This window comes from Podarcis bocagei, assembly GCF_964188305.1.
Source record: "Podarcis bocagei genome assembly, chromosome: 16".
Taxonomy (NCBI): Eukaryota; Metazoa; Chordata; class Lepidosauria; order Squamata; family Lacertidae; genus Podarcis; species Podarcis bocagei.
This window is the reverse complement of record NC_138142.1, coordinates 14,893,053-14,909,245: the sequence shown is the minus strand read 5'-3', so window position 1 is coordinate 14,909,245 and position 16,193 is coordinate 14,893,053. Positions and strand designations below refer to the sequence as shown.

The following is a 16,193-nucleotide window of genomic DNA, read 5'->3' as shown; positions in this document are numbered from 1 at the left end:
TGTGATGTGAAATTTCATTGGTCCTTGTCTAAGGATGCTTAGGCCACACTTTCAGAGGCAAAGAGTTCTCTCCTAGCAGAGACTTAGAGCGCCTATATCCTCAAGACAAAACTGATGAGTGCAGGTGATGTTTAACCCTTTCCCTGCCAGCTATTTTCCCGCTGAAAATCACGCGCCCTGATGAGGCTCAGGGCGTGTGTTGTAAACGCACACCCCAAACTTCAGAGGGGGGAGGAGCAGCACTTGGCGAGGCTGAGATTTTGAGTGGGAAAGTATCTTGTGCGTAAAGGGCAATAATAATAATAATAATAAATTTTATTTATACCCCGCCCTCCCCAACCAAGACTGGGCTCAGGGCGGCTAACAACCAATAATAAAAACAAGTTGATTAAAATACAACTTAAAAAACAAGATTAAAATACAACATTAAAACATTAAGATGCAGCCTCTTCACAGGAGGAGAAAGGAAAAAAGAAAGAGGGGGAGGGAATCACATTGGCTCTAAGCCAAAGGCCAGGTGGAACAACTCTGTCTTACAGGCCCTGCGGAAAGAAATCAGATCCTGCGGGGCCCTGGTCTCATGAGGCAGAGCGTTCCACCAGGCCGGAGCCAGAGTTGAAAAGGCCCTGGCTCTGGTTGAGGCTGTGGTAAAGGGTTCTTTTTCTCCCTGCCCTTCCTTTCCCAGTCCTAGATAGCCTCCGGTGGCTGCACTGCCGATTGGACCCACGGGCATATAGTACTTTTGAATGAGGGAGCAGAATGGGCCTGTTTGATCCTTCTTGTGTTTTGTTTGCTTCCCCTCTCCTCCCCCCTTCCTTGGCACAGACTTTGGTTTCATGTTTGAGAGTTCTCCCGGCGGAAACCTGGGTTGGGAGCCAGACATCAAGCTGACCGACGAGATGGTTATGATAATGGGAGGGAAGATGGAGGCCACGCCTTTCAAGTGGTTCATGGAGATGTGCGTCAGGGGGTACCTGGCAGTCAGGTGAGGAGGCTTGCACTCTGGAGTCAATCTCGAGCCCTAATAATAATTTATTATTTGTACCCCGCCCATCTGGCTGGGTTTCCCCAGCCACTCTGGGCGGCTCCCAACAAAGATTAAAAATACATCAAAATGACCAAATGACACCGAAGGCCAGCTCATCTTTCCTGAGGTCCATTCCTGCAACTGCCTTGTGGCGGGATGGGGGAGGTTGGCATCACAGATGCCCATCCTAGAGGAACGGGGGCTGCCTTTGTCGCAGTAATTTCGTTATGGCTGATAGATTGCAGGTGGCAACCCAGCCTCATCGGCAAACGGGAGATGATTACGCTGTGTAGATTTAATTACAGTAATAAGGTGTGGTCCACCCCCAGACCGAGTCCCTCTGGTTTTATTTTCTTTCTTCAGATACAGGAGAAGCTCTAATAATTCCCTCTCCTCTCTCTGTCCATGTCTATGTCTCCCCCCCCCCCTTGTGCAGGCCTTACATGGATGCCGTGGTCTCTCTGGTGACGTTGATGCTGGACACAGGGCTGCCCTGTTTCCGAGGGCAGACAATCAAACTGTTAAAGTAAGTCGTGCCTCTTTCCAAATGGCGGGGCTGCCCTCTGGAACCACATGTTAAGCAGGCCTGGGCCCAGTTTGGGCCAGAATTGCAGCCTGCCTTGAGTTCCACGCATAGCTTTTTCTTAACGGGCACAGCCAGACTCAGAATGGGCAGCCATGGGGCGGGTCTGGGGGGAGGTTGCTGTTTAAGAAACAACATTTGGGCAAATCGAAAAATAAGGGTCATGCAAAAGTTGCATTTTGTCAGTTGAGGTACAAAGTGACTGATAACAATAGGAAAAGCAAATCGTATAGTCTGGACTCCCCTAGATTTATTTATCTGAAGCGTTTGTGCCCCACTCTTCAGCCAAACAGGCCCCCAAAGTGCCTTACATGCAGCCAGTTAAAACAAGACAGGTCTCTGCCCACACGCTTTCCGTCTAAAAGGCACGATGCACAAGGGGAAGGGGATAGGGAGGGAAAGCAAAGTTGGGAACCATTCTTAAGTACTAGCTTTTACAGGTAAAGGTAAAGGTAAAGGTAAGGTAAAGGACCCCTAGACGGTTAAGTCCAGTCAAAGGCAACTATGGGGTTGCGGAGCTCATCTCGCTTTCAGGTCAAGGGAGTTGGCGTTTGTCCACAGACAGCTTTGCAGGTCATGTGGCCAGCAGGACTAAACCACTTCTGGCACAATGGGACACTGACAGAAACCAGAGCGCACGGAAACAGCGTTTACCTTTCTGCCACGGTGGTACCGATTTATCTACTTGCACTGGCGTGCTTTCGAACTGCTAGGTTGGCAGGAGCTGGGACAAAACAACGGGAGCTCACTCTGTGGCGGGGATTCGAACCGACAACCTTTTGATAGGAAAGCCCAAGAGGCTCAGTGGTTTACACAACAGCGCCACCTGCATCCCCTATAGCTTTTACAATGACCAACTGGCACAGAAAGGCTGGAGGTACATTATGGAGCTGGTCTTTCAGCAAAGCGAATGGGATGAGCCCCGCTTCCCATTTCTCCCCCTGTGGCAGCCTGATGGAATGGCTGCTCCTGGGTGACAGAAGCACCCAGCTGGCCTGATGGAGCTGGATTTTCAGCAGAGCTTGATGGAACAAGAATCCCGGGCCTTGAATGAGCATTCTCGTGTCTCCTTCCTCTGCCTAAGGCACTCCTCAGAATACTGTCAAGTTCGCAGTTCTGAGGATTTCCTCCTACTCTTAACGCAGGCTTCCAAATGTCAAGAAGCGTGTCCTCTGAGCAAGGAAGCATCCCTGAGGAAAGGGCACAGGTGTGAAAGAGCAGCACACACCTGGCGTGCAGATTAGAATCACACTCCTCTGAGCAGTTCTAAATTTTCCTTTTAAAAAAGCAGCCCTGGTTCCATAAAGTGCAGTGAATTTTTATTTTTTTTTGTATAATTTTTTAATTAATTTTCACAAAAACAAAAGCTTGCATTCAAGAAAGAAGCATAAAATAAAATGTTTAAAACAACTATATACATTGTCAGTACAATGATACCTCAGGTTAAGTCCTTAATTCGTTCCAGAGGTCCGTACTTAACCTGAAACTGTTCTTAAGCTGAAGCACTACTTTAGCTAATGGGGCCTCCTGCTGCTGCCGCACTGCCGGAGCACAATTTCTATTCTCATCCTGAAGCAAAGTTCTTAACCTGAAGCACTATTTCTGGGTTAGCAGAGTCTGTAACCTGAAGCGTATGTAACCCGAGGTACCACTGTATTGAATCCACATTATGGGATTACTTAAATCCCTGAAGTGCAGTGAATTAACTGAATGACCGAAGCGTGGCACGGCATTCAAGAGCGTAGGCATTGGATCGTTCCCATATCTGGAAGTGAAACAACATGGGACTTTAGAATAAATCGGATTAGGATCCAGCTGCCGGGCATCAGCCCAATTTCCACAGGGCAGCCTGTGTCTCACTTTGTTGTCAGAATCTGAGGCTCTAACTAAGAGATGAGACATTTTTGTCCTCGTAAGAACATATTCAAGTTGGAGCAACCACTGCCTCCTAGGAGGGCGAGTTCCATAGTTTGTGCTGCTTGAAGAAGTCCTGTTTTTCCCCCATCTCTCCTGAATATTCCAACATTCAGCTTCATTGGATATCCACAACTTCTGGCGCTGTGTGAGAGGGAGAAATAACTTTTCTTCCTCCACTTTCTCCATGCCCATGCATGATTAGGTCTCTTCTCACTTGCCTTTTCTCCAAACTGCAAAGTCCCAAACTCTTGAGATCTCCTCTGCTTCCTCCTCGAACAGGAACAGGTTCAGCCCCAACATGACGGAGAGAGAAGCGGCCAACTTCATCATCAAGATAATCCAGAGCTGCTTCCTCAGCAACAGGTAGGCCTCTGCGCATCTGCTAGCTTATTTCCTGGCTGTTCTCTAGCGAAGGAACCCTTCTCAGCCCAAAGGCTGCATTTCCTTCGGGGCAGCCTTCCAGGGGCCGCATCCCAATCGCGGGCTGGAGCCAGAGGCAAAACCAGGAGGAGCGAGGAATGAGAATTGTACCTTTGGCGCAGTAGGCTCCATCCTCCGTCCAGACAAGTGGTCTTACCACCCTGGCATTCCTTCTTCTGTAACTGACCCTTAGCAGTGAAAACAGTGGATGCGTCTGTATTTCCCTCAGTCTGCCCAGCTCTAAAACCCTAAAAGGAGCTTTATATGTACTGCCTCCCAAACCTCTTCCACACCGTCTAGGGCTAGATCTCCACTGATCTGGAAAACACTATTTAAAAACACATTATTTTCCATTGGCGAAAGATCGCTGCTCTACAGCACCCTCTGGTGTCACATTTTTATAACACCCTGTTCACGTGACCATGGTACATTGGTTCTCAAACTTAATCCATTCCGGAAGTCCGTTCCAAAACCAAAGCGTTCCAAAACCAAGGCGCGCTTTCCCATAGAAAGCAATGCAAAATGGATTAATCCGTTCCAGACTTTTAGAAACAACCCCTAAAACAGCAATTTAACATGAATTTTATTATCTAATGAGACCATTGATCCATAAAATGAAAGAAATAAACAGTGTACTGCAGTTACACAATCAGTCGATCAATCAGAAACTGAACTGGGTTCCATACAGTCACAAAAACAAAAAAGAGCCACAAAAACACAAAATAAACAGCAAAAACAGACAGACCTCAGTGTAACACTCAAAACGGAAGTGTGGCACTCAAAACTGAGCATGTTCGGCTTCCGAAAATAGTTCACAAACCAGAACACTTACTTCTCGGTTTGCAGTGTTTGGATTCCAAGTTGTTTGAGTACCAAGGCGTTGAGAACCAAGGTACCACTATAACTCCCCAGTGACCACTTCTGAATCGCCTTCTGTTTCGTTGCCTTTTTTCCAGGAGTAAGACCTACGATATGATCCAGTACTACCAGAACGACATTCCTTATTGAACCCAGACGGGGTTATCCTGGGGGATCCACAACCCCGTCTCCGTTGTTCCAGCCTAGAGACGTGATTTCCTGGAAGTCACTGTGTACTGCCTCCGGTCAATCCTCTCTGCGTGCGTGTGCATGTGAATGTGGGTGTGCCCGTTTTACAGGACCCTTGTAACAATCAGCACCTCTCAAATAGTTCCTCTTATCTTCGCCAGGGTGTCCGTGTCCCTAGATTGCACAGCAGCTGGCTGCAGTCACGGAATTTTTAAAAAAACCTGTCGCAGCTACAAATGAGTGTAAAACTCAGCAAGGAAACGATAAACATGAGGAGTGTGGCGATTGCCAGGGAGTTTTGTTTTGGCTTTTGGAAGCAAGTTCCATTAAAACGCCCACTCTGTAGGATCCGGCAGCAGTCAAATGCTCTAGAGTCGCTGCTCAGTGCGGCGAGGAAGCATTAAGTTGCTCTTGGTGAATGCTGTAGAAATTGTAATGATAATCGTCTGTAGGTGGTGATAGCCCTGCATCTCTGTTAATATTGTACTTTGCACTGTAAATGGTTCCTGCTCCACGGTCAGTATTTCGTACCTACATGAAGAATGTATTTCCTCCCCCCTTTTGTGTGGTTTTAAGGAGAGAAACTCTATCCAAGATATATTTAATCTAAAAAAAAAATGGAATTAAAAAAAAAGAACGCCTTAGGATACTTTACGTCTCTGCTCCAGCGTTTGTTTTTGTTTTTTAAAAATAATAAAAACAACCGGCTTTAGAGATCATGAGGATCAGGCAAATTCATGAAGAACAAAGGTATCGGCAGCTACTAGCCACAACGGTTGCCTCCACCGTCTCATCGGTTGCTGAGAATCGCAGGTGAGCCAAGTGCTGTCGTGCTTGCAGGCCATGGCCAAAGGTCAGGAATGATAGGAGAGCAATGTCTGGAGGTGGGGGCATCGTGGTGGGCGTGGCCAGAGGCAAAAGTGGGTGGAGCAACGGATGCAAATTTTGCTTTTGGACAGTAGCTCAGTTTCAACACCCACTTGAACACACCTCTCCAGCCTCCGTCTGGAGGAGCAAGAGGCCTTATATAATAATAATAATTTATTTATTATTTATACCGCGCCCATCTGGCTGGGCTTCCCCAGCCACTCTGGGCGGCTTCCAACAAAATATTAAAATACAGTAATGCATCAAACATTAAAAGCTTCCCTAAACAGGGCTGCCTTCAGATGTCGTCTAAAAGTCTGGTAGCTGTTGTTCTCTTTGACATCTGGTGGGAGAGCGTTCCACAGGGCAGGTGCCACTACCAAGAAGGCCCTCTGCCTGGTTCCCTGTAACTTGGCTTCTCGCAGTGAAGGAACCGCTAGAAGGCCCTTAGCAGAGCCAAAGGGTTCTGTATTTCTGGGCAAGGTGCAGCACGGAATCTCTTACCACTTTGCAAAATATCCCATCCCTTCCCTGCTGTCACTGGGAATCCCGCATTCTTTCAGACAGTACTTTTCCACACCGGCGTTGCCAGCTGCTCGGTTTGTCTCTGCACAAAAGAAGACCCCCCCTCCACCTCCCCAGAGAGCAGCAGAAGCAAAATTTATAGCTTTGCATTTGCTGGGTTACTCGATCAGCACTATTCAAGTGCTAATTTTATTCTGCGCGGTGCAGATCAGAAAGCTCAGAGAAGAAGCTGGCGTAGTAACTCACCAGCGTGATGCAGTCGTTTGGACACAACATCGATCGCTCCCTCCCACACACCTCCTCACAAGCCCCAGAGATGTGCAGTTGAGTTTTCCTCTTCCCCTACTTTCTTTTGGGCACTGGAAGTTGTTACGCAGGGAAATTGGATTTTTAGGAGGCGGTGAAATTTGTAAACAGAACCGTGTACGCCGCCTTGAGCCCTTTGGAGAAAAAGCTGGGATGTAAATGCAAACACAAAAGAGAAATAACAGCAAAACAGAACGAGCAGCTCTCCCCTGCCCACCTGCCTAACTTAAACACAGTTTAAATAAAAAAATTCCTTCCTGTAGCACCTTAAAGACCAACTAAGTTAGTTCTTGGTATAAGCTTTCGTGTGCATGCACACTTCTTCAGATACACTGAAACAGAAGTTGCCAGATCCTTCTATATATAGAGAAGGTGGGGAGGGGTATTACTCAGAAGGGTGGTGGGAATGGGAGATTGGCAGATAGCTGAGATGAGCCTGATGAGCCTGTTGACGACTCTTAACGACTGTAATAGGTCTTACAGGAAAAGGCAAGGGGTGGGAAGGTGAGAAATGGTTTAGTCATGTATAATGAGATAAGAATCCAATGTCTCTGTTCAGACCAGGTCTCTCCATTGTTTTAAGTTTGGTAATGAGTTGCAATTCAGCAGCTTCTCTTTCCAGTCTATTTCTGAAATTCCTTTGTAGTAAAACAGCTACTTTGAGATCTTGTATAGAATGTCCTGGGAGATTGAAGTGTTCTCCTACTGGTTTCTCTGTTTTGTGATTCTTGATGTCAGATTTATGTCCGTTTATTCTTTGGCGTAAGGTTTGGCCTGTTTGTCCAATATAGAGAGCTGAAGGACACTGTTGGCATTTGATGGCATACACAATGTTAGACGATGAGCAATTAAATAGTCCCGAGATGGTATGTGTGATGTTGTTGGGGCCAGTAATGGTGTTGTCCGGGTGTATGTGGCAGCAAAGTTGGCATCTGGGTTTATTGCAGGCTCTGGTGCCAGTGTCCGTGTTAAGTCTGGTTGTAGTATTATTGTGGGTTAGGAGTTGTTTAAGATTGGGTGGCTGTCTGTAGGCAATGAAAGGTCTTCCTCCCAGAGCTTGAGAAAGAGAACTGTCATTGTCCAGGAGAGGTTGTAGATCTCTGATGATGCGTTGAACTGTTTTAACTTGGGAGCTGTATGTGATGACTAGTGGTGTTATGTTATTTTCTTTTTTGGGTCTGTCTTGCAGCAAGTTCTCTCTGGGTATCAGTCTGGCTCTGTTGATCTGTTGTCTAACTTCATCTGCTGGGTATTTTAGTTCTGAAAAGGTTTGCTGTAGATCTCTTAGGTGAGAGTCTCTGTCTGTAGAATTGGAACAGATGCGGCTGTAACGTAGTGCCTGGCTATATACAATGGACTGTTTGGTATGTTTGGGATGGTAGCTAGAGGCATGTAGATATGTTTGTCGGTCAGTTGGTTTACGGTATAAGGTGGTGTCTATGCGTCCATCCTGTATTTTTATAGTAGTGTCCAAAAAATGTATTTCTTGCATAGAATTATTCATTGTAAGGTTGATTGTGGGGTGAAAATCATTGAATTTCTGGTGAAAGGTGTCCAGGGTCTGTTGACCATGTGTCCAGATGATAAAAATATCGTCAATGTATCGCAGGTACAAGAGAGGTTTGAGTGGGTAGGAGTTTAGGAAACGTTGTTCTAAATCTGCCATGAAGATGTTGGCATACTGTGGGGCCATGCGGGTGCCCATTGCTGTGCCGCTGATCTGAAGGAACAGGTCATCACCGAATTTGAAGTTGTTGTGGGTAAGGACAAATTGGCAGAGTTTGGTGGCAAGGTCCGCTGTGGTTTTATCTGAAATGGTGTTCCTTATAGCTTGTAAACCATCGTTGTGTGGGATGTTGGTATACAGGGATTCCACGTCCATAGTAGCTAGTATAGTATTGTTGGGAAGGTTATTTAAAGATTGTATTTTCCTCAGAAAATCTGTGGTGTCACGTACATAGCTGGGAGCACTGATGGCATATGGTTTCAGAACAGAGTCCATATAACCGGAGACACCCACTGTAATAGTGCCAATACCTGAAATGATGGGGCGTCCTGGATTCCCTGGTTTGTGTATTTTAGGTAGAAGATAGAAAGTTCCTGGTCGAGGTTCTGTTGGTGTGTTGGTGAGGATCTGTTCTTGGATGTGTGGGGGTAGCTCCTTAACAATCTTGTTCAGTTCTTTCTTGTATTCTTGTGTGGGGTCTGAGTCCATTACTGGCCCCAACAACATCACACATACCATCTCGGGACTATTTAATTGCTCATCGTCTAACATTGTGTATGCCATCAAATGCCAACAGTGTCCTTCAGCTCTCTATATTGGACAAACAGGCCAAACCTTACGCCAAAGAATAAACGGACATAAATCTGACATCAAGAATCACAAAACAGAGAAACCAGTAGGAGAACACTTCAATCTCCCAGGACATTCTATACAAGATCTCAAAGTAGCTGTTTTACTACAAAGGAATTTCAGAAATAGACTGGAAAGAGAAGCTGCTGAATTGCAACTCATTACCAAACTTAAAACAATGGAGAGACCTGGTCTGAACAGAGACATTGGATTCTTATCTCATTATACATGACTAAACCATTTCTCACCTTCCCACCCCTTGCCTTTTCCTGTAAGACCTATTACAGTCGTTAAGAGTCGTCAACAGGCTCATCAGGCTCATCTCAGCTATCTGCCAATCTCCCATTCCCACCACCCTTCTGAGTAATACCCCTCCCCACCTTCTCTATATATAGAAGGATCTGGCAACTTCTGTTTCAGTGTATCTGAAGAAGTGTGCATGCACACGAAAGCTTATACCAAGAACTAACTTAGTTGGTCTTTAAGGTGCTACAGGAAGGAATTTTTTTATTTTGACTATGGCAGACCAACACGGCTACCCATCTGTAACTGGAACCATGGAAGGCACCACATTGAGCCGCATGAAATGGAAGTCCATCAACCTCACCAAGAAACTTGCACAGGTACAGACTGATATCTTCTTTCTTACTAAATGCAAGAACCTGGACATTATACCCAAGGGTCTTAGAATTAAGAACCCTCTACAATCCACGTATCCCACTGAATATGCAAGAAAACTATGCAACACTTTCTCTAAGAAGCTGCTCAAACATCTGATCAGCGTTCTCTACTCTAAACAGAAGCTAATAAAGGAGGAACTCCTTGTATTAGACAACTCTATCAGGAACCACCAAGCTTGGCAAGAGTTCCAAAAGGAAAAACAAAACATTTACCACTCTCAACTGGAGCTACTGAAAAAACAGAAAAACAAGAAACTCTCTAACCTTTCCAACCTACAGGCTACTAATCAAAACAAGATCAACAATATTGTCAATCTCTCACAGCAAGCACTCAGCCCAGCCGAGGAATCAGTCCTTTCACGTGGACTGTCATTCTGTCCTGCCAAATCCCCACACATGATCCAGTTCTACGGGGACTTGGAAGCATTTTTCCGCCATTTACGCCTGAAGGAGTATTTTCAACACACACAACAACAAGACAAATCAGAACAAACAACAACTTCACAACACAACACCTCTCAACCCACTGGAGAACAACAACCACCCTCCCAACAGAACACTGACCACCAACTACCACTGAAAAAGTGTTACACAAAAAGGGACTCCACATGGACCCCTCCTGATGGACGCAATACCACACTGGACTTGTACATTGACTGCTTCCGCCACAGAATCCAAACAGATGTAACCAGAAAACACCATCGCTTACAACAAAATCTAAACCATGCTGAAAGGAGAGCCATTGATAATCTCAGAAACAACCCAAACATTATAATTAAAGAAGCAGACAAAGGGGGAGCTGTCGTCATCATGAACAAAACTGACTACATTCAGGAGGCTCACAGACAACTTTCCAATACCGCCTTTTACACAAAATTGGACTCAGACCCCACACAAGAATACAAGAAAGAACTGAACAAGATTGTTAAGGAGCTACCCCCACACATCCAAGAACAGATCCTCACCAACACACCAACAGAACCTCGACCAGGAACTTTCTATCTTCTACCTAAAATACACAAACCAGGGAATCCAGGACGCCCCATCATTTCAGGTATTGGCACTATTACAGTGGGTGTCTCCGGTTATATGGACTCTGTTCTGAAACCATATGCCATCAGTGCTCCCAGCTATGTACGTGACACCACAGATTTTCTGAGGAAAATACAATCTTTAAATAACCTTCCCAACAATACTATACTAGCTACTATGGACGTGGAATCCCTGTATACCAACATCCCACACAACGATGGTTTACAAGCTATAAGGAACACCATTTCAGATAAAACCACAGCGGACCTTGCCACCAAACTCTGCCAATTTGTCCTTACCCACAACAACTTCAAATTCGGTGATGACCTGTTCCTTCAGATCAGCGGCACAGCAATGGGCACCCGCATGGCCCCACAGTATGCCAACATCTTCATGGCAGATTTAGAACAACGTTTCCTAAACTCCTACCCACTCAAACCTCTCTTGTACCTGCGATACATTGACGATATTTTTATCATCTGGACACATGGTCAACAGACCCTGGACACCTTTCACCAGAAATTCAATGATTTTCACCCCACAATCAACCTTACAATGAATAATTCTATGCAAGAAATACATTTTTTGGACACTACTATAAAAATACAGGATGGACGCATAGACACCACCTTATACCGTAAACCAACTGACCGACAAACATATCTACATGCCTCTAGCTACCATCCCAAACATACCAAACAGTCCATTGTATATAGCCAGGCACTACGTTACAGCCGCATCTGTTCCAATTCTACAGACAGAGACTCTCACCTAAGAGATCTACAGCAAACCTTTTCAGAACTAAAATACCCAGCAGATGAAGTTAGACAACAGATCAACAGAGCCAGACTGATACCCAGAGAGAACTTGCTGCAAGACAGACCCAAAAAAGAAAATAACATAACACCACTAGTCATCACATACAGCTCCCAAGTTAAAACAGTTCAACGCATCATCAGAGATCTACAACCTCTCCTGGACAATGACAGTTCTCTTTCTCAAGCTCTGGGAGGAAGACCTTTCATTGCCTACAGACAGCCACCCAATCTTAAACAACTCCTAACCCACAATAATACTACAACCAGACTTAACACGGACACTGGCACCAGAGCCTGCAATAAACCCAGATGCCAACTTTGCTGCCACATACACCCGGACAACACCATTACTGGCCCCAACAACATCACACATACCATCTCGGGACTATTTAATTGCTCATCGTCTAACATTGTGTATGCCATCAAATGCCAACAGTGTCCTTCAGCTCTCTATATTGGACAAACAGGCCAAACCTTACGCCAAAGAATAAACGGACATAAATCTGACATCAAGAATCACAAAACAGAGAAACCAGTAGGAGAACACTTCAATCTCCCAGGACATTCTATACAAGATCTCAAAGTAGCTGTTTTACTACAAAGGAATTTCAGAAATAGACTGGAAAGAGAAGCTGCTGAATTGCAACTCATTACCAAACTTAAAACAATGGAGAGACCTGGTCTGAACAGAGACATTGGATTCTTATCTCATTATACATGACTAAACCATTTCTCACCTTCCCACCCCTTGCCTTTTCCTGTAAGACCTATTACAGTCGTTAAGAGTCGTCAACAGGCTCATCAGGCTCATCTCAGCTATCTGCCAATCTCCCATTCCCACCACCCTTCTGAGTAATACCCCTCCCCACCTTCTCTATATATAGAAGGATCTGGCAACTTCTGTTTCAGTGTATCTGAAGAAGTGTGCATGCACACGAAAGCTTATACCAAGAACTAACTTAGTTGGTCTTTAAGGTGCTACAGGAAGGAATTTTTTTATTTTGACTATGGCAGACCAACACGGCTACCCATCTGTAACTTAAACACAGTTTCTTAGTCTCAGTGTTGACCTCATAATAATAATAATAATAATAAATTTTATTTATACCCCCCTCCCCAGCCAAGACCGGGCTCAGGGCGGCTAACAGAAACAAAAACAAATTGATTGAAATACAACTTAAAAACAAGTTTAAAATACAACATTAAAACATCAAAGCATTAAAATACAGCCTCATTTCAATGGAAACTCAAATCAAAAACTTTTTTGGGGATGAAAATGTCAAGTTTTCACCAAGGCGAACTTTCCGGACTGGTCCTACATGGGCCAGAAAAAAGCCAGGGAAGTCCCTAAATAGGAGTTCCATCACAGGAGGAGAAAGGAAAAGGAAGAAGGGGAGGGAATCAAATTGATTCCAAGCCGAAGGCCAGGCGGAACAACTCTGTCTTACAGGCCCTGCGGAAAGAAATCGGATCCTGCGGGGCCCTGGTCTCATGAGACAGCGTTCCACCAGGCCGGAGCCAGTGTTGAAAAGGCCCTGGCTCTGGTTGAGGCTAATCTAACTTCCTTAGGGCCCGGGACCTCTAGGGTGTTGCTATTTATGGACTTTAAGGTCCTCCGTGGGGCATACTGGGAGAGGCATCCCGTAGGTACGAGGGTCCTAGGCTGTGAAGGGCTTTAAAGGTCAAAACTAGCACCTTAAATCTGACCCTGTACTCCACCAGGAGCCAGTGCAGCTGGAAAATGGCAGAGACCCCATAAGGAGCCTCACTGCAGGATTCTGCACCCACTGGAGTTTCTGGGACAGCTTCAAGGGCAGCCCCGCGTAGAACAGAGGGGAAGATGGGGCAAGATTCGAATTAGTTGGCTGTGCCTCTGATTGGTTCTGGTTCCACCTGCTGTTTCGACCCCTTTGCCTTCCACCTCACTGGTATGAGTTTAGCAGTTAAGAGTGCTGGACTAGGACCTAGTAGTCCAGGGTTCAAATCCTCACTCGCCCAGTTCACTGGGTGACCCCGGGCTAGTCGCTGCCTTTCAGACTGACCCTACCTCACAGGGTTGTTGTGTGGATAAAAAGCAGAAGGGGAGGAACATGTCAATCCCCTTGAGCTCCTAGGTAGTATATAATGTAAGGAATAAAGAGAACAAATGGTCACGAGCCACCACTGACCCGGGGATCCTCAACGCGTGCCTTACCACTGAGCTATGGTCTCACTGCGGCATTCTCTTAAAAACACGTTCCTCTCAGTAGCTTGTGCCACTGGCTTCTGTGCTGATCAAGCTGACTCGACTCCTTGCAACGGAACTACCTGGCTTTAGAGAGATGCTTGATTTATATTGCCATCACGGCTGCCATCCGTCTGTGTCGAGAGACAATGGAGTGCACCTCTGAGGGTGAAGTCACACTGTTGCATTGGCAGGAACAAAGTGACCATTCCGAGACGCAAACCTGAGTAGCATGTATGGAGATCCTGAGCTGCCCAGACGACAACACTCCCTTCTTGGCCTCGCTGATGTGGACCAAAGGAAATATGTTTGGCACTGGCTTGGCTGCAGGAGTTGCTGGAAGGAGGCATAGAAGCCGCCATCCAACCGTCTTAGGAACTCCAGTCTGCAATATTTAATCATTAGCATTTTCTTCTCCTGCAAGGCTGCGGAGGCTTAGGATCAGATTTTTCCTTCTCCTAGATGGGCTACCTTCCCAGCTTGACCAACCCCATCTGCCTCTCACTTCCCTCTACAGCAGCAGGTGCAGAAACCACCTTGTGGACCCAAAAATGGTCCTGTCCGCTCAATCTTCTGGTGCCTGTCTTGGCATGCAAGGGGAAAGTGTCACAATCACTTAGATTTTCACGAGAGTTGCGCAGAGCTGCTACCAGGAGGCGCTCTGCAACAAATCCGAGGGCGAATCCAGTTGAATCAAACACTGATTTTTTGCCGTGCTGGGGAGCGAAGCGTCTTACATTGGGTGTTTTAGGCTACACCTTTGGAAGCTGCCTTCTGTTTTGCCTGTGAGATTTGCCCAGCCAAAACAATATTAGAATGGAAACGAGTTCTCCAGATTCCACAGTGCAGTTCTCCAGCCAAGTAAAAGGGGGTGGCTCATTTGGTAGAACACAAGACTCTTAATCTCAGGGTTGTGGGTTTGAGTCCCATGGTGGGCGAAAGATTCCTGCTTTGCAAGGGGCTGGTCTAGATGACCCCTGGCCAGAGTGGCTGGGGCAATTCATCATCATCATCATCATCACCATCATCATAAATAGTTTCTTATTTATTCCCCAGCCACTCTGGGTGGCTCCCAACAGAAACCGAATTGGTGGTGCATGCCCTTCTGGCTTGCACGCTTTATAAAGCCTTGCGGAATGAGGTTATCACCCCTCTTTTATTGTCCATTCTGGGTCGCCCAGCCACTGCCACAGTGCCCTTTCTCTTAGCAGAGCAAGATGAGCAGGTGACAGCAAAGGTTGCAAGGTTTTTAGCTGGGGCAATTAGAATAAGATCCACTCTGACTATTGATTCAAAACCCTAAAATGTATTTCATATAATTGACTTTTTAATTTTTATTCTTGTATATCACATTGTTGTTTTATTGCTATGGCTGATGGCTGACGCAAATAAAGATGCATTCATTCCCCCCTGGGCAGCTCCCAACAGAATATTAATAACATGATAAAACATCAAACATTCAAAACTTCCCTAAACAGGGCTGCCTTCAGATCTCTTCTAAAAGTCAAGTGGTTGTTTATTTCCTTGACATCTGATGGGAAGGCGTTCCATAGGGCGGGCGCCACTACCAAGAAGGCCCTCTGCCTGCTTCAGGTATACGGGGCCGAGGCCATTTAGGGCTTTAAAGGTCAGCACCAACACTTCGAATTGTGCTTGGAAATGTACTGGGATGAGTGGAGCATAAATAGTAAAATTGTTGTTGGATTGTTGTTTAGTCGTTTAGTCGTGTCCAACTCTTCGTGACCCCATGGACCAGAGCACACCAGATACTCCTGTCTTCCACTGCCTCCCGCAGCTTGGTCAAACTCATGTTGGTAGCTTCGAGATCACTGTTCAACCATCTTGTCCTCTGTCGTCCCCTTCTCCTTCTGCCCTCCATCTTTCCCAACATCAGGGTCTTTTCCAGGGAGTCTTCTTTTCTCATGAGGTGGCCAAAGTCTTGGAGCCTCAGCTTCAGGATCTGTCCTTCCAGTGAGCACTCGGGGCTGATTTCATTAAGAATGGATAGGTTTGATCTTCTTGCAGTCCATGGGACTCTCAAGAGTCTCCTCCAGCACCATAATTCAAAAGCATCAATTCTTCGGCGATCAGCCTCCTTTATGGTCCAGCTCTCACTTCCATACATCACTATGTTGTTGGATAGAACGTCTCTATTTTCATTGGAGAAATGTTGGAGGGTGTGAAAGTTCTTTACACAGCATATTGTTAAACCGCGAAGGTCTTTGTCATCTCTGTTTTGGTCTGTAGCCACTGATAACCACTCACAGCCTCTATGGATTTCTCTAACCTTTTAAAGACATCCTAGTTGGTGGCCATCACTGCTTCTTCTAGGAATCACATCCATAGTTTAAACATGTGCTGAACGGAGAAACCAGCTCCTCTGATGCTTCC

The 16,193-nt window shown here is 45.9% G+C and overlaps 1 protein-coding gene across 1 annotated transcript in view; it reads left to right on the top strand.

Annotated features, from left to right (window-relative positions):
* Positions 1-5,648, top strand: part of PI4KA (phosphatidylinositol 4-kinase alpha) — a 106,738-nt gene extending 101,090 nt beyond the window's left edge. Inside the window, exons 52-55 of the mRNA XM_081174620.1 lie at positions 826-985; positions 1,464-1,553; positions 3,807-3,890; positions 4,904-5,648. Of these exons, the coding sequence (XP_081030746.1) occupies positions 826-985; positions 1,464-1,553; positions 3,807-3,890; positions 4,904-4,955 (386 nt within the window). The 3' untranslated portion in view covers positions 4,956-5,648. The remainder of the gene's footprint in view (positions 1-825; positions 986-1,463; positions 1,554-3,806; positions 3,891-4,903) is intronic.
* The last annotated feature ends 10,545 nt before the right edge of the window (positions 5,649-16,193 follow it).